This window comes from Delphinapterus leucas, chromosome 21 (genome assembly GCF_059928025.1).
Source record: "Delphinapterus leucas isolate spDelLeu-1000000601 "Yukka" chromosome 21, BTC_Dleu_Yukka2, whole genome shotgun sequence".
Lineage (NCBI taxonomy): Eukaryota > Metazoa > Chordata > Mammalia > Artiodactyla > Monodontidae > Delphinapterus > Delphinapterus leucas.
The window spans coordinates 6,675,331-6,698,310 of NC_143149.1; the positions used below are offsets into that span (position 1 = coordinate 6,675,331).

Genomic DNA, 22,980 nt, shown 5'->3' on the forward strand with positions numbered 1-22,980 from the left:
CACACAAGGACGTGGGGCTCTTTGAAGAGAGCGGGCAATGGTGTAGCACCTGACTGCAGAAAGGGCAAGGCCTCCTGGCAAAGGAGATGCAGACAAAGGCCGGAGGGATGAAGCAGCCTACGTGGTCTGGCACATCCAGGAGGCAGGTGAGCACAGGACGTGAGGCAAGGAGATTGCAGGGCACAGGCCAAGAAGGGTGTGTGCTGCACTTTGCCTCACAGGAGCAGGTGCAGTGCAGTATGTGAGCTGCAGGGGGATCAAGCTGCACCGATGCCCTGACCCTCAGGTGGGATGGAGGCAGAGTTAGGGGCTGCGTCACAACCCAGAAGACAAAGGAGGGCAGACCTTGGTGGGAAGAAGGGATCAAGTCAGAGGGATTAGTGAGGTAGGAAAAAACAGCTGTTTTTGGGGGGTGTGAGTGGAAGAGACAACAGTTATAGTATCTTGTTTCCAAATTGAAATGCTATAGAATAAAATGTTTCCAGTGAAACCTCAAGTTGTTTGTTAACTTCCTAGGGAAATTAGGTTATTCAGATGGACAAAACCTAATGAACTAAAAGGCATCAGGACACGGAGCTTTGTTGAAGTAGAAGTGATCTCTCAACCAGGACCTATATAGTTGGTAAGGGACCAACACCAAAATCTCGAAGTTAGGGATGATTTTTGTATACTATCTATGTTCTCAACCAGGATCTATATAGTTGGTAAGGGACCAACAACAAAATCTTGAAGTTAGGGATGACTTTTGTATACCATCTATGTTTTCCTTTCCCCAGCCAATTCTGAGATTACTTTCCTTTTGGTACAAAAAGTGATGATGATAATCTTGGTGAAAAGGAAGATGGCCAGGGAAACATTTTAGTGTGTAATCAATCTGCCACAGTTGCTTCGTAAATGGACTTATTTTTCCTGTCAAATTATTTTTCCAAATGTTTGGGGAGTAATGAAAAACCTCAGGACATATCTTACATTGAAACAAATATATATGTCTATGTTGTGTTAAAATATCTTCTTCTGGCTGCTTGAATTTCAATGCGTTGCCAACTTTTAAAAGATGGTGTTTAGGGTGTAATTCTTTTTAGCGAATAAAAAAATAACATCAAGCGAGAATCTATGCAACTATAAGCATAGCAATAGGCTTACGAGGTTCATTTAAGTTTGGATAATCCATCTGAACCCGAAGGAAACAGAAACAGCTCAAGGACCCACACATGGAAGCGTGCTTGGACCATTAATTAAGACGAGGACAAAATGAACGTCCACACAATTCTTTCTAACTTGTAACGGGAACCTTTCCGAGGCACTTGGACCCACAAGTGAGAATCGCTGCCTAAATCTTCAGACATGAGGGCAACGTCAAACATTCCTTCAAAATATGAGTGTGCGAAGCCACCCATGTGAAACGAGACAGAACCATATCCCTCCCTGGGGAGGCTCAAGTGTCTTGGAACTGTTTTGATAAGAGTGGCTAAGCGCAAACAGCAAGGACGGGAAACGTTTGCAGGAGGAGAGTGGGAGCAGGGCGCTGCCAGCGAGAGGAAAGGCCTCATTTGCTTCGTATTCTTTCTTGTACTAAGACCTCCTTATACTAGACTGAACTTTCATTGGGTCGATTTCTATACTGCTGGGTTTCAGTTGCAGACAATTAAATACAGGAGATACTAAACAGAAAGACGTTTTTAGGCAACAAACTAGAAAAGAACTAATTTGTCAACTTCAAGAGTTGGGGGAATTTCAAAGCACATGTATCCGTGTGTATCAGCCAAACTGGCTTCATTTCTATATTTGGTCTTATGCTCAGGCACATGCCGTAATTTAGGGAAAGCCTGCATTAAATGGGAAATTTTCACACTACGTAATGAATGTTCAGAGTCTTTCTCTCTAAAAATTACTACTAGTCTTTGGGGTGAAAACTACCCATTTGTCATGTCCCAGGAGATAAAAATCGTCACTGGTAGTCTTCAAATCTAGGCTTTTCTATTAGTAAAAATGACTCCCCCCCCCGCATTCCTTAACTGTGTGGTAGGTGGTCTATCTTTTTCTTTAAGGCACTGAGAAGCTTGGACATTGGAAGGCACGCTCACATCAATTTTGGGATGTACCACTTTTGGCTGTTAAAAGGCAGGAAGTGCGGTGTGCCCTCTGGGTTGAACTACCAGTCTGCTCCAGGCACCCCAGCCCAGAAGTGCCCATGTGAGACTGGGCACCTGTGGTCCATGGAAAGAGATGAATACAGTAACTGAGACATGGAAGCAGCCAACAAACATCAACTAGAGTTATTGTGGTTGTTACTGCTGCTACCGTTTCTGGGATTAAGTACATTCTTAATTCTTAGAGTACTCAACTGTCATATCACCCATCTCTCTTAAAACCTTAATTTAGGGCTTCCCTGGTGGCACAGTGGTTGAGGGTCTGCCTGCCGATGCAAGGGACGCGGGTTCGTGCCCCGGTCCGGGAAGATCCCACATGCCGCGGAGCGGCTGGGCCCGTGAGCCATGGCCGCTGAGCCTGCGCGCCCGGAGCCTGTGCTCCGCAACGGGAGGGGCCACTGCGGTGAGAGGGCCGCGTACCGCAACAACAACAACAACGAAAACCTTAATTTAATTTCGCTGCGTAGCTAGTTAATAAAAGGGTAACAAGGGTTACCCTTGTGTGAAAGCACAGATCTTGTTGAGAATCAACGCAAAGTATCTAATACTTGATATTCCTGTTTGTGTTTTACTTTTCTCTCAAAGACTTCAGTTAGTTAGCAATTGGGTCAGTATCATATAGGATTTTACTTTTTTTAGTTGTATATATTATATAAAGAAACTATATATGTATATACTATATATAATATCTATATACACACATCATGTGTATACACAGATCTGTAACTTGCTTCAGTGTAAGATTAACCTCCTCTCTGCAACATACCATACACATATACTTTCACACACACATAACTCGTACACAGACTTTGTCATCCTAAAAAGCCGAAAAAATAGTGACTTAAAAAGCATTTATATTCTATTGTTTTCAAGCTTAGAGAAAGATATGGCCATAAAGTTAAGAAATTTTATTTTAAAAAATTAGGTCTTTATGTCTTAAAGTTCTTGAGTCTAATTTTAAATTGGAACTTGACTTTAGAATGTCAAATTATAAACAATCCTCTCATGTGTCTTGTTGATTGTAACCACATTTGACTCATTAGTTCTACAGTCGGGGTTGAGGATGATGAAGGATTCATTTTCCCCTTCTAGTTATCCAATTTAGAGCGAAACAAGATAGAACCGTTTTTATTTAGCCCTTAAGTACTCAAATCAACAAGAAGATTAAGACTACTAGTTTGTAACTTATTACTTCAGAGTATGTACTTAAACCAAACCCCAGCTTAAGTATATCTTTAATAGTTCGAAACTTCCCAGAATAAGTCTTTCTAAATATTATCTTTGCTGGGTGTTAAGAGTAACTAAGACAACTCTTCTGGATGACTTACATAGCTTTAACTTTAACCTCAAAAATTCCATTATTCCCATGGTAGTGAGACAGAGAAAGAGAGAGGGAAACAGGGAGCAGACAGGGAGGGAGGGAGGGAGGGAGGGAGGGAGGGAAGGAGAAATTACGAACTTCTGTCCATGAGCTGTTTTATATCATGTATTTAAATTGTAAAAAGTTACAATTTTTAAAAGGCGGGGGAAAGGAAAAAGGAAAGAATGAATTAAGAAAGAAAGACCACAACCGCCAAAAGGCCTGAGCTAGTTAGTACTAGCTAGTTAATAAAAGGGTAACAAGGGTTATCACACTTCAGATTATATGAAGTCTATATTATACATGTTTGTTGGACTGCCAAGGAGTAGTACCTGATTTTTTTTCCTACGGCGGTCTTTTCTATTTTGACCACTTCTCATATTGAGAAGTAAAGGCTTCAACTACAAGATTTTACAAATGATCAGGATTCTAGTAATTGTCAGGTTTCATGCTATATTTGATCTGCTCAAACCAAGGGAGAACCAGGGGGTGACTGTGAACCATCAAGATAACCAGCACGGAGGGAGATGGGCAGTGCATGGGATGGAGGCGATGCAAACCAGCATGGAAACAGTAACCCTACAGCTCTCACACTAACCCCGACCCTGCACCACCACTCCGGACACAGTGTGTAAGCTGCACCAACAAAGAAGCCCTTGATTGTCGGGGGAAACTCGACCCTGTCCGTTCCATTTTCTCCCTCTTATAGGCAGAAGCATAGAATTACCCAGGGGTTAACACTTCAGGAGAAATAAGGTTTGATGACTAGCTCTATGCGTGGTTTCTCTGCAGAGAATGATGAGCTGTAAAGAAAGGCACTATAAGCAGATTTTGTTTTTAAATAAGCAGTTTGATGACCAACTTTCAATTATCCAATTTAATAAAAAAGTTTTTTTGAGTTATAACTATATGAAAAAGAAATGAAAATAAAAATAAGGTTTCTGTCCTCATGACCTTATAGTTTAGACCAATGACTAGAATTGTGGCTCCCATGATTGGATCGTTAAGAAAAACAAAGAAAGGAAATGAAATTTTAAGTACCTAGAGTCATACATGCACAATGCCTCTAAAAGCAGAGCTTAATTAATCCTTAAAACACTCCTCTGACCAAACCGAAACCCTATTATATATACGAGGACACTGTGGCCCTCCCCAAAGTCGAGCAACTTACCTAGAGTCCAAGGAAAACAGGGGAGCAGGTGTGCACAGCCTGAAGCCCACATGTTCCTTCCCACACACCTGGCTGGCCTGCGTTTGTATTCTTTTTTAAATTAATTTATTTATTTTTGGCTGCACTGGGTCTTCATCGCAGCGCGTGGGCTTTCTCTAGTCGCGGCGAGCGGGGGCTACTCTTCGTTGTGGTGCGCGGGCTTCTCATTGCGGTGGCTTCTCTTGTTGCGGAGCACGGGCTCTAGGCGTGCGGGCTTCAGTAGTTGTGGCTTGCGGGCTCAGTAGTTGTGGCACACGGGCTTAGCTGCTCCGCGGCATGTGGGATCTTCCCGGACCAGGGATCGAACCCGTGTCCCCTGCATTGGCAGGTGGCTTCTTAACCACTGCGCCACCAGGGAAGTCCCTGCATTTGTACTTAACTGTATATTTTTACTGCCAAAGACATAGGCACCTATACCCACGGCAATGAATTAGCTTGTTGACGCTCTTACACGTAAGCAAGTGTTAAAATGAGCAGGCATGCCCTCGGTCCATGGGAGAAGAACCAATCCTGACGGTCACGTGAGATAATGAATAGACTAGACTAGGATTAAGTCTGCCTGATACAGAAAATGACGAAACCGTGAAAAATGCACACGTTAGGAGAACTTCACAGGTCTAATGTGTGATGATCTCAGTAAGAGGGAAGGTAGGGGGGTGGTCGCTGCAGAATGTGGCCCTGAGTTACAGGGAAAATCCAAAGGTGCATCCCTCCTCATCATACTCTATCTTAGAGAGTCTTCTGAAGCCCATATTTTGAGAAACCGCAAGTCTAGAAACTGGTAGAAATAGTGATGCTTCTTTGTACCAGATTTTCATTTCCTGCGTAACGTGGATGCAACACAGCGAAATCCTGGTGGCCCTTCCTGCTGCACGGCACGGCCATCTGCCCACCTCTGAGCTGTGGTTTTACCACCTCCCTTGCCTGTGTGCACTTCTAGGGCTGTCTAAACCGTCTGTCTCCCACACATGCTGTTACTGGGCTGCCAGATTTTGAATCAACATAAAATCACACTGTCTTTTACTGCTAGTGATAAGAAAACCCCAGCAAGATGGCAAAGTCAGAACAAGGCACAAGCCTTCCAAGAGGTGCTTTAAAAGACAAGGGAAACTAATTAGGAATAAGGTTTCTGATCATTCGACTCATGACCGTCTCCCTGACACTTGTTCTTTTCTAGCTTGAGAATTACATCCAGGACAACATGAAGAAAGAAATGGTGGAGATACAACAGAACGCAGTGCAGAACCAGACCGCTGTGATGATAGAAATAGGAACCAACCTGCTAAATCAAACCGCAGAGCAGACCCGGAAGTTAACTGATGTTGAAGCCCAAGTAAGTAGCGAAATAGGAAACAGAGAATGGCCCAGCCAGACAAATACTAGCACAAAACCGTTACCTAATGAAACAAGGGAGAAAAGCAGAGGAAGCGCGAGGATAGCGGAAAAAAGGATGAATTGATGAGAAATTAAGAATTTGCGTCTAGATAGAAATTTAAAATCAGGAAGTATATTTTCATTTTACTACTGAAGTTACGTTACCTTTATTCTACTGAGGACGTACAAACCATTTTCATGTTATTCATACGTGACTACAAGAGAGATGTTCCTCTGCCTCATTGGTATTTTCTGGACTTGAGATAAACTTTCCATTTCTGAGCCCTTCGCTTTTTTGTGCATCTGAGACACGAAAAGCACTGAGGCAGAGTGCTAGAAGCTTTGTGCTTAACCCTAACTCTTGAGTTAAGATGGACGCTAAGTCTCACAGAACTGCCAAAACAATTTGTGGTGTGAATTTATAGAGAGAGAAGCAAAGAGAAGAGTAAGAAGAAGTGGTTGAGGCACAGAGAGTGTTTAGCCATCAGCCCAGAGCCTTGAGCTCCATGATTAACTGGACGCACGAATCTCAACAAGGCACTAGCTTTCCCTGGCCTCCGAGGTTGTGACTGTGAAGTGGGGGGACTGGCCAGGTGACTGACTGCCAAGTTCCCTTTTAGCTTTAAGATTCCATGAGCTATCAATTAATAGTAGTAGGAAAGAAGAATATGAAATACGAAAATATTAGAAGAATAACAGCAAAACATTAAAACAAAATTCATCTGGAGCCATGCTGAATGACAAACAATATGTGACCCAATGAGAAGAGTCCAGGTGGGGAAAAAGTGCTGCTGGGGGGATTTACGGAGATGCTTCAAGTTCAAGCCTTGTCGTCGGTGAAATGGCCTTCTGGGTCCTAAACCTAGCTCTTTAGAGTCTTATGAAGTTAGTATCTTCCTACCCTGAGTTATAAATAATGCTCAAAAAAAAAACAACGTAGATTTAATTGTAAACGATCCCCATGACATATTATTCTTATGTGCTACTAAAGCTAAAAGACCAAGAAATGCCAAACATCAGTCAGGAGGGGACAAGAAATAAGGGAAACGATAAGCCTTCCAACTGTAATAAGCCCACGCTGAGAAGCGCACCAGCATTCTTTCATTGTCTCTCGGAGAACTACTGGATAAGGTAGAGAGAACAGCGGGGGGGGGGTGGTGGTGGTAGGAGAATAACAGATTTTTATCTGAATATAGAATAAGAAGTTATTTGCTTACCAATCTTTCCATAACATCAGAGCAGTTTAGGACAAATATAAATATCTTACACAACAGGTCACAAGGTACTGAAAATTGTAATCCCCAGAGGTCATAAAATCCAAAAAGGAGAAGACACAAAAATCTAAAAGTAAATGTATCAATATACCCATTGTCAATAGTTAGGATAAATTAGTAATGCTTAGGTCATATCCCACCTTTGGGTAGTAAAACTGATGGGCAATTAAGCCCTTCAAAAAGCTGTCCTGGAAGTATAACATCGCCTGTGGTTCAGATAAGAGAAATAAAAAAGTATAAGATACAGAGCAATGATGTAAATCTTTGCTATCCTGTGTTAAGTTAGGCTTACTAGCATTTAATGAGGTTTTGTTGGGTCACATGATATAAAAAATCTATTGTGAAACTAGATATCACCTGATCCAGGATTACAGGAAAATAGGAAGATGGCTGGAAAGAAAACAGCCTATGAAGTCCAACTGAACACATTAAGACGGCGGAGCCCAAGCAAGGACATCAAGGGACCGAATTACGTACCAACTTACTTAAGGCATCTGCTGCGTAGTTACTATGTGAAACGGGTTAAATCCAAACATGAAAATTTCTGATATGAAGATTCTTCCAGCTTGTCAGGGTGTCAGACTATTAAACCAGACTGTGAGGGGTGGTTGGAGGCCTGAGAACTCAGAGAGAACGGACAACCATGTGACCTGGGTAACTTAGAGCCACCTGCAGCTGGAGGCCTTCGGAAAAGTGATGGAAAACATCGCAACTGGTCCTGGGTGGGTCAGGACCCACACGCCATCCTCCCACCCCTCCCCCACTGAACTCATTTTATAGCTCTTAGGAGCTAAATAAAAGACCGAGTTTCCAGGTCCTTCTATCAATAACCAACACAGAATGTCTGGGCCCAAAGAAGATGTAGGGCAAATCTATATTCCGGGTGTTAACATTAAATCACACCCTGAGGTTGGCCAAGGCCTTCTTTCATGCGCAGAAGTGTTCATGGTATGAAGGCATCCAGCTTTGACTAAGGACCAGACCGTCCCTAAACCTGCACGGTGGGGCTGGGCTGCCGCTTCCACGAATGACACAGACCCCGAGCAAACAATGCTTCTTTCAAGGACCCTCATTCTGGGCAACAATTCTGCCTGACACTTACACATGATGTCACATCCTGAGTAACCATGACACAGAGGATGTGAGTCATGGACTCTTCCTGCTAAAACGCAGCCAAACGCGAAAGAATTCATTCTTTAAGTTGTTTGAACACAATGGGAACAAGAGATACCGCACGTGGTCTATGTCAGAAAGGCCCACAAAGCAAAACTGAGCTCCTACTTCATATTGATGTTCTTGTTTCCTGATGGGTTTACATGATTTTTAAAATAGGAAAAAGAGCAGTGGAAAAGGGGGGGCGGAAGAAGAAAGAAAGACTAAACAAGTGAATACAAACAAGGAAATGCTGGGCTAAAAATGAGCTACGTTCTTATAGAGTGGAAGTATGTGACTTCTGAACACTTTGTCTACTGGCAGATGTGAGAACAGCATTTTGTCTTGAGCAGAGGAAAAGCCTCTCTTCATTTATCAACAACTTCCGATATATTAAATATGACCATTTTATACTCTCAATTATCTCACTGTGTGAAATGGTAAAACATGGCAGAACAAGAAAATGAACATTATTTGACACAAACACCATCGTTCAGAACTATTAAACCCTTTCCGAAACACATGATGAAAAAAATGTTTAACACACTCTGATGCAATCCAGCACAACAAGCCTTTTCTGAAAATGAAAATTATGCCAAATTAAGATGCTTGGGTAAGTAAGTAACATTTTAGTTATGTTTTCCTATAATTTAGGTAACTTTATGTCTAATTAAAAATAATAAATAGGAATTTTATTTTGTTACATTTAGGTATTAAATCAGACAACGAGACTTGAACTTCAGCTTCTGGAACATTCCCTATCTACAAACAAATTGGAAAAACAAATTTTGGATCAGACCAGTGAAATAAACAAACTGCAAGATAAGAACAGGTAATAAAAATACAAAGAAATGTATAATCCAGAACTGTACACTTTCTAGATATGAAAGCCTACTTCATATGACTATTAATTATAAGCGTGGCTTCCAAAATGCTGGATTTCTTAATGTATAGTACAAGGATCAGAAACCTTGTGAGGGGAAGGTAGGGAGAGGGTTTGGAGAAAAATGCTGCGAGGGCATCACCTTCTAAAACAGACTTCAACTTTGTTTTTGAATCCTCTGGCCCCTTAAAGATTCTCTTACACTAACCCTCCGAAGTCTACCTCCATATTATGCATGAATCTATGGAAAACTACTGCCAGGGTTGTGCAGTAAAAGTCACACCGGCTGGGGCATTCTGATATTAACTTTGCCAAGTTCTTTGTCTCTGAGGACTTAGTTTATCCCAATGCAAAACGGTCTACAGCAGGAAAACTACACTTTATTGTAAACCAATGCACATTTCATGATGCAGTATTTACTCTTAAAGCGTATGATAAAGTAAAAACAAAAGTTAATACTAAACATGGTTATATTAATATCTAAATAAATATTTTAAAAATCCCAAGAAAACCAATACAGAAACTAAGATTATGGATGACCAGTGGGGATGGTTTTCATAGGTTTATTCCAGGAGGGGACATATGAGGATAATTCTATTCACGTTCCAGGTGTGCTTACCTCCTTGTTTCTAATCGGGATATGTACACATGACATGGAGGATGGTCAGGCAACAAGACACTCTAATTCACAATTAAATAATTCTTTATTCTTAACCAAAAATGACTGTAAGCTTATTGTCTTATAATCATTCTTTCCTGTTAATCAAGAACCAAGCTGAAACAATTCTTCTGTTCTTTGAGTAACGAGTTGGACTCATTATTGATTTAGGGTTTTGAAAAGCAAGTAGATTTTTATTCCAAATATTTTAATGTTTCAAATTTTTCTCTTCTGCAAAGTAATAAATAAAATCTGAGACCAATAATTGAGACGTAACAGTCTCTCTAGTTTCATGTTGTTAAAATGGCCTTATTTAATGTTCTTTTGAGTGGGCTGCAGTAATGCTGGACGCCCTGGTACTGGACACGGTCCCCACCTTAGTTTTCTAATTTAGTACGCAAGGATGCTAAAATGATCACTTACACACGTCAGTTACGTTACCCAGGCACCATCTTTGTAAATTTTTGTCAAATTGTATTGCCCTTTGCCTATAAAAGTGTGCATCTTATTCCCAAATCAAGACACACTGCTTAATATTTTCATTTACCACAAGGTGCAAACTTTCCTACACAAAGTCAACTTGAATTGCTGTGAAAAACAACTGACAACTTTCACTACGTTTTTTGATCATCCACGATTTGACGAAATTCCTTTGTATGTTAAAGCTTTACAATGTACAAAATAGTGATTGCAACCACACAGAAATCTGCTGTGTTTTCTGATAATTCTTGCTTAAATGATCCTTCACATTTTTTTCTCCTTAATCCTTCACAATTTTTCCCAGGTTAATTGACATTTGACCAGTAATGTGCTTTTCCAATAATTTCACTCCATTTCTATATGAAATTATATTTGAACATCCCAACATTTTCTCCGTAAAACTACCTTGTCGAATAAACATCCCTAACAAACGAAAATCCTACATGACTTGCAGCACCAGAGCACCACAACTTGGACAGCAGACATCTAACTCAGACTGGAGTTGCGTAAGAACTGTTTCTGAATAACCTGCCATAGTGCGGACACTGAAAGGCGTAGCTCTTATCAGCTGACTTATAAAAACCATATGTAACAAATCTAAATCTATACCTGCACGAAGAATAATCATTTTAGCAGCTGCAGAAATCACGCTCTCTTTTGTCACAAATATGAAATGAAATGGCAATGATAATGGTTTTTTCATCAACAACTGTTAGTAAATACAAATAAGAAAATTGTGTTGATGATTCTACATCTTTCAGTGAGTTTGGCATGCTGTTTTCAGGTGCCTTAAATTTTGACTAGCCTAAGATTTCATCTGCAGGAACAACATTACAAAAATGTGTGAATGTGGGCTTCCCTGGTGGCGCAGTGGTTGAGAGTCCGCCTGCCGATGCAGGGGACACGGGTTCGTGCCCCGGTCCGGGAAGATCCCACATGCCATGGAGCGGCTGGGCCCGTGAGCCATGGCCGCTGAGCCTGCGCGTCCGGAGCCTGTGCTCTGCAACGGGAGAGGCCGCAACAGTGAGAAGCCCGCGTACCGCGAAAAACAAAAAAAAAATATGTGAATGTGTTGCACGTTTGACAAACCACATTTTAAATTATCTTCAATAATTCCCCCAATGTACAATTGTCTTCTTCATGGAACAGTTTCCAATGAAGTCAAAGTACTTATTAGAGTCAACATTTTTCTGAAAATTGCCACTATAACACTTTTTGATTCACCAGCTGAAGTTGAAAATTACTATGCCCTTTTCATCTTATCATCCTTTTTTTTTTTTCCTTCTAAAATAAGTGATTGATTTAGGGGTTACTTGTACCAGTTCAGTTAAATTGTGATATTGTTATATGATTACTGTTATTGAAAAATGTTGTCATTGATACTGTCCCCTTCTGAAGAGAGGCAATAAAAACTCATAAGAGAAACATGATTCAGCCTTGATGTTTCCACCAACAAGGATATTTCCCCACATTTCTCAACAGACCATGAATTATGTTAATATAAAGTTAAGCTGTACCTAAGTCCAACTGTTATGGTGATGATCAAATTGATCATCCTGGATCAGAAATTCAAATAAGATGCTAAAAAGCAAAGTGTCAGGCAATGCAGGCCTTCTCCACCCTGCCCCACCCTCCTCCCATCACCCGTCAACACTGACCCGTGGCATTTGCTGCGCCGCACAAAGTTCTTGCTATGAGTTTATGCTCTATTCTCATCTGTTTTATCCCGTTTATTTAATTTCCTTTTATTAAAAAAAAAGAAAAGCTTATTGCAACCCACTAAATTGATCGCACAAGCCAGTAACAGGTCCAGATGAGCATTTTGCAAAACGCTGCTCTAAAATCCGATCTCTGAGACCCTTTACAGCCTTAAACGCAACGATACACGGTGCTGCTTATGACCAGCCTGGTCTGGGATGACCCGATGCTGGGCTCACCTCTTCAGTACCTGCTCGTATTTAACCTTAAGATTAAATCTTTTAGATCAGGATGTGACTGACCTCTGGATTCTACTGGTAGAGGTTTGGGAGAAAGAAACAGATTATTTTTTTTCATCTCCATCCCGCAGTATTCACGCTCTCATTCACACTCTGGACCGTGTGACCATCACATCTTTCTTTTATGCCCCTTCATAGAGTATTAAAGACAACAAAAGATTGGCTGGATAACAAATTTCAGCAAGATCGCTTTGAAGGCAGTATAGATGAGTGATCTTAAAATGTCCGTACATTTTATGTTAATGGTCTAGGTGAAGCATTGTAGGAGCACTTCCTATTGCCTGTACGCTGATGGTCCTGGAAATGATTTTAGGTAGAAAAGAAAAAAATTATGCATTTATTTTTAGGTTACCTTCTGCTTACGGTAAGTCATCTTGGTTTTTAGATCAATGAAAGTGATACACAAGTTAAAAAAAATAAGTTAGCTGATATCAGTAAAAATATTAAGAAATAATAGTTGAAAAAATGGATATGGTGCAACTGACGAAAGTCGAAAGCAAACGTCTGCATCACGGTAACAGATTATTTCTTGACTTGGTACTTTGACAGTATACTTATTGTCACACACTGGTTTACAATGACTATTGTAAATTTAGTATATTTACAATATATGTAAATGACTGGGATAAATTTAAGAGCTGCAACTGTATTTCTGGTAATAATAATGATTCATACTGATTGTTAATGCTCATAGGTAAGACCTGTAGCGGGTAGTTTGTCCCTTGGCTGAGTAATGTTGTTTCCAGGGTTAAAGGTTCAGAAAATGTTACTGCCCCCAAAAAGGAACAATAGACCCACGGATTATTTGAACTAGAAGGGGTCTCAGAGAGCATCATCTAGTCTAACACCTTCACTATGGAGAGCGATTTACTTCTGTAGGTGGACTTTCCCTTAGATAGATATACACCTGAGATCCAAGGAGGGGATGGTCTGCCCCAGGTAACCCAGGGGGTCACGTGCAGAGGCAAGGTTCTCAGCCCGGGGCTCTCCCCACTGACGCACAGGTGTTCCCAAGCCAAGGGCACCTTGTCATCGTCCTTTGTCCATTGTCATTCCTCCTCAGCGGAACCACGGTCTTCAAGTGCACTGCATGTGGTAACTTCTAGTTACGAACCTTACATTTTCACTGGGGTACTTTCTCCTCATGTCACATCTATGTCCTCTCCCTGATCTCAGCAAGTTTGAGAGCTTCTTCAGGCCTGGGGCAACATCTTGTTACTTTATAACTCCTTTAACACCTTAACAGAGTGCCCTGGAGAAGCAGGAGTTCAACAAACAGGAACGACTGTATAAGGGTTATGACACTGATTAGCTGTTTACAAAGCACTTGGCTTTGACGGTGACCAGAAAACCCTTCACTAACTAACAATTATTTCCCTTTACAAGTTTCCTGGAAAAGAAAGTTCTAGACATGGAAGACAAGCACATAGTTCAACTTCAGTCAATCAAAGAAGAGAAAGATCAGCTCCAGGTGTTGGTATCCAAGCAAAACTCCATCATTGAAGAGCTAGAGAAACAACTGGTGACGGCCACGGTGAACAACTCAGTTCTCCAAAAGCAGCAACACGACCTGATGGAGACAGTTCATAATTTACTGACTATGATATCGACATCAAACTGTAAGTAAAGTTTACATACTAGTTTTTCTTCAGTTGTATCTGCCAGTAGTCGACGAACCTTTCAAAATTCTAAAAAAGACTCTCACCTTTCAGAAAAAGCACACTTCTCTTACATATTTCATATGAATGCTTTATAGGGTCTCAATATGGAATCGATTAAAAAGGAGGAAGAGGGGAAGGGGAATATATATTTATACTAATTATTATGAGGCAAACCAACCCAAACATTCTTTTTTGTTCATGGGCTCAGAGAGTCTACTCTTAGTTAGTTCCACTGCTAACTAGATGTTTGGGGCTGGGTAAGTTACTAAACCATAGTGGACATTTTTTTATTTTTTAAGAGGGAGAAACAATCCTAGGCCCGTAGGGTTGTTGTGAAGATTAAATGAGATAATATCGGTACTTGCAGTAACTGGCATAAGATTGGTACCCAAGAAATGCCAGTTGCCTTCTCTCACCACATCCTTAACTACATCTTGCCTTCCTTATTCCTTTTTGACCTTTCAACTTCTCTTCGATATTAGAGGGAAGAAGGGATGCATCTTCAGTCGTTAATTAGAGACATGATACACAACCTGTGTGGTATTTTTAAGTTTTTTTTTTTTTCTTAAACATTGGGTCTAGTTCTTGCTACGGTCTGTTTCAGTGTCCTTTCAACTGTATTCTTTTGACACAGATGCACTTTACATATGATTCATGTAGAGACCCTCTTCACCTCCATAAGAAATATGTTCTCACATTTTCCTTGACTCATACAGCTATCCCCACTTTAATTACAGAAACATTTACGCAAGGTCTCTACTTAAACAAGGACGCAAACAAACAAAAACAGTAGCACAACCTTGTGCTAAGGGGCAGGTTTCACACCAGGTGGCCAGCTTTCAGCATGTGCCTTCCAACTAGACTTTCACTCTCTTATAATTTAAAAAAAATCATATATTTTTCTCACATTCAGAGAAAAGGAAAAGACAACTATCTGATGTCTGGTGGGACCAAGACAGTGTGAGGTATTAGCTTGGATGAGCCAAAGTAGAGGAAATCACGTAGCTCAGATCCTGGCAGAACAAACGAGCACAGGTGAAAGAGCAGCAGGACAGGCTTCGTCTGTGCCGTGTGCTTCCGGCTGGTGTGCAGACGGGAGCCTCCACCTGTGATGCCTGCCCTCGCCACCCGGTCCAGACACCTAGGCTTTTGTCCGTCTCTAGAATGACGTACAAATACACACCTGCAAGCATACATACACACAAACACTTTTTCAATGTGGCAAAAAAGGGATTGGAAAGTCTAAATGTTGAGAGCAGAATAAAAATTTGAAAGAATTTCATAGCCCTAGACTTTTTAGACTTAAAAGGAAGAATTTCAAAGACGCAGATAAATAAATGTTAGGTTCCTCTTTAACGCAAGCTATCATGAGACGGTTGCTAAAAATCCAAAGAATACTAAATGTCTTCACCCAACGGTCTAAAGAAATGTATAAAGACTTGGCCTCAGATACACAGAAAGAAAGGAAAACAATCCACACCACTGCCTAGATGCGACGTGGCTAATGGGCTATGGATGCAGCCACTGTAGAGCCAACACTATTTTTAGGTACATTCTTTTTTATTCTTCTGTAATAACTTTATCTGATTCTACTCAAGATGGAAGATTTTTTTTAAAGTAATAGTTTATTAAGGCTGAGTGTGAAGTACTTGCATTACATATAGTTGATGAGAAGAAAAAGGAAGTATGGATTATTGGTAACAATCTTTGAGAGTTAACACGAAACAGGCTGAAGGAGTAACTTTTGAAAGGCTAAAATACTAGCATCTCCCTTTTACCTATTGTAAGAATTCAAATGTAATAAAACTTAGCAAATGAGTACATCTCGAAATAACATACTTTTATCTTTTCACGAACTCCTTTTAAAAGCTTTCCTATTTTTAAATAGCAGCCAAGCACTCCCTCATTGCTAAGGAAGAACAAATCATCTTCAGAGATTGCGCGGAAGCATTCAAATCAGGACTGACCACCAGTGGCATCTACACACTGACGTTCCCTAACTCCACGGAGGAGATCAAGGTAAGGCATTGTCTCCCATTTTCACCCCCCTGGCTTGAAGCAAGTCGTTTTAGAAGTGGAGCAACTGCAGACATAGTTCACACACCCCGGATGCATCCCAGCTCCACTCAGAGCAAAGCAAGAAACACTGACACACGTAAAGGTCTCACCAAGGGCTCCGAGCCCAGCCACTGGGCACAGAACACTGACGATGCACATGAAGGATGTAGAAATATCTATCTTATTATATGTGTCTACCTAATATATAAGATAATCTACTTGTTTTCTCCTTGCATTTGGCTTAGTCATGCAGAGTGTCAGCTGTTTGCCTTGAAGTGTCAGACTCGCATCATTAACTTTAAAGAAAATGTCTTCCAAAATACCAGAGTTCGAATACCCATAGTTTATGTTCCAATCGTTACTTCAAGCAGCAATCGTATTCCATCCAAAAAACAAAAGGCTTGTTCAACCTGCAACTGAAACAGTCACACAAAATTTCTCTTGGAGACAGCCATGGCACCTTGATGTGCAGAAGTGATCTATACTCACTTCCATTACATCAAACAGAAGATAAAAAGACGTGCCCGCAGCAGTAGAGGTTTAATAAGATTAATACTTTTTTTTACTGCTTTGTCAGAGACATCCTGAAGTGAAATTGGCTTTTCCCCCCCAAACAGCAAGTGTGTGGCCGAGGAACACAGTGACTCCGGCGTGCTCTGCACTAGTTAGCTCATTCTAGGGCACTGGCAGTTTCACCCACTAGTGCTTTTTGTACCATCAGTGCAAATGCTGTCACAGCCCCAAAGGCCAAGGACATGGTTATGGAGACAGTTCCGACCCTTTGGACTTGCTGCAGGGGGCTCAAGGCTTCCCTGGGTGGGCCATTCATACCCCAGCTGATGGGCTGGAAGACTTAACTCACACCATCAACGAGAGCAGGTCACTTTCTTCCCAAGTACCTGGAGTTTACTTCAGGGTGGAAGCTCGTAAGTGAACCAAGAATCAGAATTTACCATCAGGAGAAGCCAGCGTACAGCTTAACTCGGTTTTTCTTGGATATTCTGGAAAACTTGCTTTGGGAGATGTTAAGCTTTAGATGAGAAGAAAAAAAAAAAGTCACTTCCCCGGGGAGTATTTCAATGTGGCTTTGATAAGGTAAAACAACATTACATGAGAATCAGTGTGAAGTGTTATAGAACTCTGGGATGACTGTATATGTTAAATGCCTATAAGTATGTTTACGTCTAACTGTAAAAGCAGCTACACATTGAATGAACAGAAACACTTACAGAAAAGGCACTTGACGCTGTATCAAAATGGGGATTTTAAAGGCTCCTGAAAGTATCATCTCTTTGAACTCAGGGTTATCCTCAGTATTTAACATGGTCATAAAGGAAAACACTTTAAACATACAAACAAGGGCTTAAAGGTGTGGAATTTCAAACAGTAACATACACTTGATTTTGAATTTAAAAGATAAATATTCGATTTATCTTGAATAATAGCACAATATTCTTGTGCTATTGTTCACGATAAGACTTTCCAAAGAAATCTTTCGAATTCATTCGTGCTGCTTTAAATCAACCTTGAAAATCAGTTAATGTCCCTAGCATCCTAAAAGCAGTGTATTAAGGGGAGAAAAAACCCAAATATTCTGTTGCAGATGAAAAAGTAATGAGCAGACTCTATACTAAGCCCTTCAGTCCCCTGTGCTATCTGGTTCTCATGCCAGCTCTTTGGACGCTGTTGTCTGTCACCAGATGTCGGTCTGTTCTGGGTCTGGAGGTAAGGGGACAGGAGCGACCTGAGCAGGAGAATGGAGAGTAGAGTGGGCTGCTCCCTGATGCAGGCCCAGAGGGACTGTGTAATGTTTCCTGCCTCAGTGCGTGTCCCTGCCCCAGCTCGCCATACCAACCCCAAAGGCCTCACTGCCGGGAGAAGAAGATATACAGCTCTGGGGTGATGTGGTCTCAGGCCACGGCTGGAAACATTAGGATTTATATATGCCTTTTACTCGTACGCAGTGAAAACAACTCATCGACACAGCCGGGAACAACAATCTTTGAAGCCTCAATGTTTTCATCTCTAAAATATATGGTCCAGATGAGTTACCTCTGGATTCCCTTCCAGACTTCAGGTTCCATAATTCAATCTGAGGAAGTCCAAAAGATTTGGGTGTAAATTCTGACTCTGCCAACGTGTGCCTCTCAGCAAGTCACTGAACCTGCGTGAGGCTCCTGTTTCCTGATCTGCGACGTGACGCGATGTCCCCTGTCTTGGAGAGCGGTTTCGGGGTGATGATGGAGATGAGCACCCAGGACAGGGCTCGGTGCTTGCCATCCATTCAACATGCAATGACTGTGAGACAACCTCTCTGTGGGCCAGGGCACCCGAGCTTGGCCTGCTTCATCTAATTCAAGGAAAGAATGTTCAACAGATCTCTGCGCAGATCCTTCCCAAAGAGGCCTAAATATCATCTCAACCTTATTTTTGAAGAATTCATTAGGTTTTTGTACAAGATAGACATTGCAAGATGGCATTTATCAGAAGCATTAGGGTTACATTTTTGCTAGTCAGAGACATAAGAGTTTCCTTCCCTACATTTCCCAGGATACCTGACGCCTAATGTCGATCTCTTTGCTCTTTAATCACTCAGTCACCATGGCCTCAGAGCCGAAGCATAACATTTAAATCAAGCGCTATTTGCTGAAAGAAATCAAGCTTTAGAGCGAGATATCAGGTCCCTGGACCACACCATGGTGTGCTCATCAAAAGTATTAACCGCCCTCGGGTTTGCTGTAACTTAGCAGTGAGGTCATGGGCATTATCTGAGGACTTATGCTTTTCCGACCCTGATATAATCTACTTCATCATTTTCATCTGTACCTTCTGGCTACGTGGAGAACTCTACTTGAACACTATCTTGCTCTGGAAGCCTCACGAGCCAACTAGCCATGATACTCTGGTGTTTATAAATGCTCTGTTCTTTTTCTGAAGCTGGACAAAGTAATATTAAGACAACGTTCCCATGATCCCGTCATTGTCCCTAGTGGGGTGAGAGGATAGTATGGCTCAGACCCCAGCTCTTGGTCTTCACTGATTTGCACAAGAAGATGGACTTGTTCTCTGATTTAAATATCAGCAGTTGCATCAGGGTGATTCTGACACTGAAGAAGCGAGTGTTAGAATGAGGACAGGCTCCCTGAGAACAGTGTGCCGTCCTCTCACCCGCTAGCACGCCTTTTAGGACACACGGGAGCTAACGTGTGTGCGCAGGACTGCTCAGATCAATGGAGCTCATTCAGCTAGTTTACTAGACACGTTGACAGAAGTGAGCAGTACGGACCATCTTGTGGACCAGAGGCGAGTGAGAGGCAGTATTATTCATGAACTGATTTCAACGTGGAGCTGCATGGAGGGCCTTCTGACCTATTAACAAAACAGTCAGGTTTCTCTGTTTTCGGAAGCATGGGGGAGGAGAAAACACATCACAGAATTAGGAAATTAAAGAGACCTTATTCAAATCCTATATGCTACTTAATAGCTGAATGACTCTGATCAAATTAGCCTAACTTTACCAAATCTTTTCTCCTTTCAAACATGCAGAATGATAGTATCACAGCAGAGTTGCCGTGAGATTACAGATAATATACGGAAAGTAACTATCCTGGTGCTTGGAACAGAGTGATGCATAGCAATGATAACAACGATAATTAATAATAATAATAACGTCAACACAGAGAGATAATAACGGGTTATATTAAGCAGATCAATTTCATAGGGCTGATTAATTTAAAATGGGGAAATCATCTTATTCTTGATAAATATAATCTTCTTTCATGGAACACATGTTTCAAAACATGAGGGTCATTGGGGAAGCGATGACGGGCCGAGCGTCCATCCTGGAGAGAGTCTGGAATGGCGGTGGAGAGCGCGCAACAGGAGAAGCAGTGCTGGGTTCCAGCTGCTGCTCTTGGTTCCGCTCGAAACAGGACGGCCAACAAGCACTTACAATGAAAGGGCGGGTCCAAGTGCACTCTGGGTTCTCCTTCAGCCCCCATTCTCTAGGATTTCGGCTCACAAATGCAGTACAGTTGACGTGTAAACTTACTCTGCCAAAATTATCTCCATTCTTCCCCCCAAAGACCATGGAAGACAACAAAGGAAGAATACTTCTAATTGCTTTTGAACCTTAACTTTCACATTTACTACCTTGTAACCTGTAAGGAAATTCATCTTAACTTTTTGGAACACTCCTTCGTTCTACTATAATCACATTATTTAAAACTATTTGTGTAATCTTATTTTCAGGGGTTTTTAATTTCATAATAAAACTCCAGCTGAGTTGAAATTGAGCATGCATGCTCCTAGCCCAAGAAAGAATCCTGTATAGTGAACAAAGCTGAAACCCACCAAGCCCGTTTAAAAGCAGAAATCAAAAGAGCTGGGAAGAGAAGTAACAGGGGCAGTGAGCAAAGTGCAGAGAAGCATGAAGTCAGGGTCTGTGGGGTGGAGCTGCCAGGCCCCTCAGGTCACACACACACAGCGGGTACACGGGAGCCCCCGGTCCCTTGTCCTGAGGGATGAACCAGGAAACCTGACTTTGATCCCACACATGGAGGAAGCCGAACAGCCCCATGGCATCACAGGAGTCTTGGAAACCGCACAAGGCAAGAGTCTCCCTTTTACACCACTCTCTGGAGAGTCAGTCGGGACTGGCAACCACCATAAAGGTTTTCAGGGCTGTGAACACGAGGCGATGGATTTCTACAGGCTGGAGATGAGAGGTTTGGGGCCAACCTGCCAACACGTCCCGTTCCCAACGAATCTCTAAGGAACAGCGATCTCAGGGTCAGCTATCGGGATGGGTCTTTAGCCTAGAACACATGATGACAAGGTCCTAGTTTCATCGACACATCATGTTATATTACTGTTTATTTTTCATCATCATTTTAAATTCACGGTTTTCAATTTCTTTAAAATCCTCTGCCTCTTGGAAGACCACAAGATTTACCCCAGAGAACCCCATCAGCCCTGGTCTTATTATAAGTATCTCCGTTCATCTCGTTTCTGTTATTTAAGACAAAGACCCAAGTCACGAACATTTCCCAGGCAGTAATTGTGCGTTCCTGTTTGCAGGCTTACTGTGACATGGAAACAGCTGGAGGTGGGTGGACAATTATTCAGCGACGTGAAGATGGCAGTGTTGATTTTCAGAGGACTTGGAAAGAATATAAAGTGGTATGAATACTCTTTAAACCATCTGAAAATAATTTTCTTTGCGAAAACTAACTTTGAGAATGTGCAGGAACTTTACCACAAATCTAAAACTAACCAATGACTTTTGATCATTTTTTTTTAACCAAAGGGTTCTTTTTAACTGGTGTTTCAGTCTCCCCGTTAAAGAATGGTCCTGCTGCCAATATAATGTAAACTATATATCAAAACAAAGGCATGCGAAAGTTAGGCTTATTTTTAATGGCGGGCTCAGCATTTTTTGGTAAACTGTTTCATAGTGTTTCACACGTCTGTAAACTGAGATGTTTATGATACTGGTGGTTCCCCAAGTCGTTCTAATTATCCCAATACTAATTTCCTTCTGGTGACAGCTTAGTTTCCTAAAACCGACCTTTTAAAAATCTTTCTTATATGGAAGACCCCAAAGTTTCACGGTACGGGAAGGGATTTCTGTTGACTATTGAATGGTTATTCCGTGTTAAGCTGATGGACTATTGATTTCAAATACATGAAGAAAAAATAAATGAAGTAAGTGAATTTTACAACTTCGATTTCAGGGATTTGGGAACCCTTCAGGCGAACACTGGCTGGGAAATGAGTTTGTTTCACAAGTGGCTAATCAGAAACGCTACGTGCTTAAAATACACCTGAAAGACTGGGAAGGGAATGAGGCTTACTCGCTGTACGACCATTTCTATCTCTCAAGCGAAGAACTCAATTACAGGTAAGGAAATTATATGTCACTGAAAAAAGTTAAAGGACTTGCTGGGTGATGACTCCAGAAAGTCAGAACCCCATTGTACTAACCAGAATCTAAATTACTCATAGGCTACCTTAAGGGGGAAAAACATCTTGTTTCTTAGAGCTCTGTGCCGCCTTTAGGTAAGTTGCTCTAGTTTCAACATTCGAACTTTAATTTCAACAATATAAGGAAGGCTTCATGAGGACAGAATTTTGCCTGTTGTGTTTGCTGTGTAGCCTCAGGGCACAGGTGAACCCTGCGTGGCAGATAATGGGCCTTTAACAACTGTTTGTAGAACAGGTGAATGTTGTGTCCCTATAAAATGCCATGCCAATACCACAACAGATGTATACCCATGACCATACTGTTTTCTTCCAGAAGGTTTTAAAAGTTAAATCTATCTTTTTGAAGTTTAAACACATTCAACTGTTATGTTCCATCCCAAAGTCAGGATGAGTTGCCAAGTTCAAAAGAGGAAGGATTAGGTGGGCAGTAGGTAGCCAGACCCTCTGCCCTCTGCTATAGGAAGACCATCTGATTCACAGCACTGCCTCAGTATTTACCTACCTCCTCCCACCCACTGGACACAGCTAATCTTGAATGTTCCAAGAAAAGCACGGGCAATTTTGACTGGGAGTTTACTCTTTGGCTCTAAAGCCCCCAGAGAGTAGAGACAGAGCAAAGGGATCTGTACAACCTGCCGTGCCAGGCAAGGGCAGTAGGCACGTGCACCTGTGCTTTACAGGGAGAGGGGCTCAGACGTGCGTGTCGACGGCGGCGCAGAGCAGGGCGATGGGGGGCCT

At 41.6% G+C, this 22,980-nt stretch overlaps 2 protein-coding genes across 10 annotated transcripts in view; one reads left to right on the plus strand and one right to left on the minus strand.

Moving 5' to 3' along the window:
• The window catches only part of MCPH1 (microcephalin 1), a 232,917-nt gene that overhangs the window by 100,828 nt on the left and 109,109 nt on the right, over positions 1–22,980 (minus strand). The gene's annotated exons all lie outside the window — the stretch shown is intronic.
• Positions 1–22,980, plus strand: part of ANGPT2 (angiopoietin 2) — a 76,818-nt gene that overhangs the window by 35,020 nt on the left and 18,818 nt on the right. For 8 of the 9 annotated variants that reach the window (XM_089903590.1, XM_089903585.1, XM_022570845.3 and 5 more), the window contains exons 3-8: positions 5,898–6,053; positions 9,231–9,352; positions 13,925–14,157; positions 16,088–16,218; positions 21,337–21,438; positions 21,993–22,159. In XM_089903590.1, the coding sequence (XP_089759716.1) occupies positions 5,898–6,053; positions 9,231–9,352; positions 13,925–14,157; positions 16,088–16,218; positions 21,337–21,438; positions 21,993–22,159 (911 nt within the window). The remainder of the gene's footprint in view (positions 1–5,897; positions 6,054–9,230; positions 9,353–13,924; positions 14,158–16,087; positions 16,219–21,336; positions 21,439–21,992; positions 22,160–22,980) is intronic. The other variant, XM_089903584.1, reaches the window with a different exon arrangement.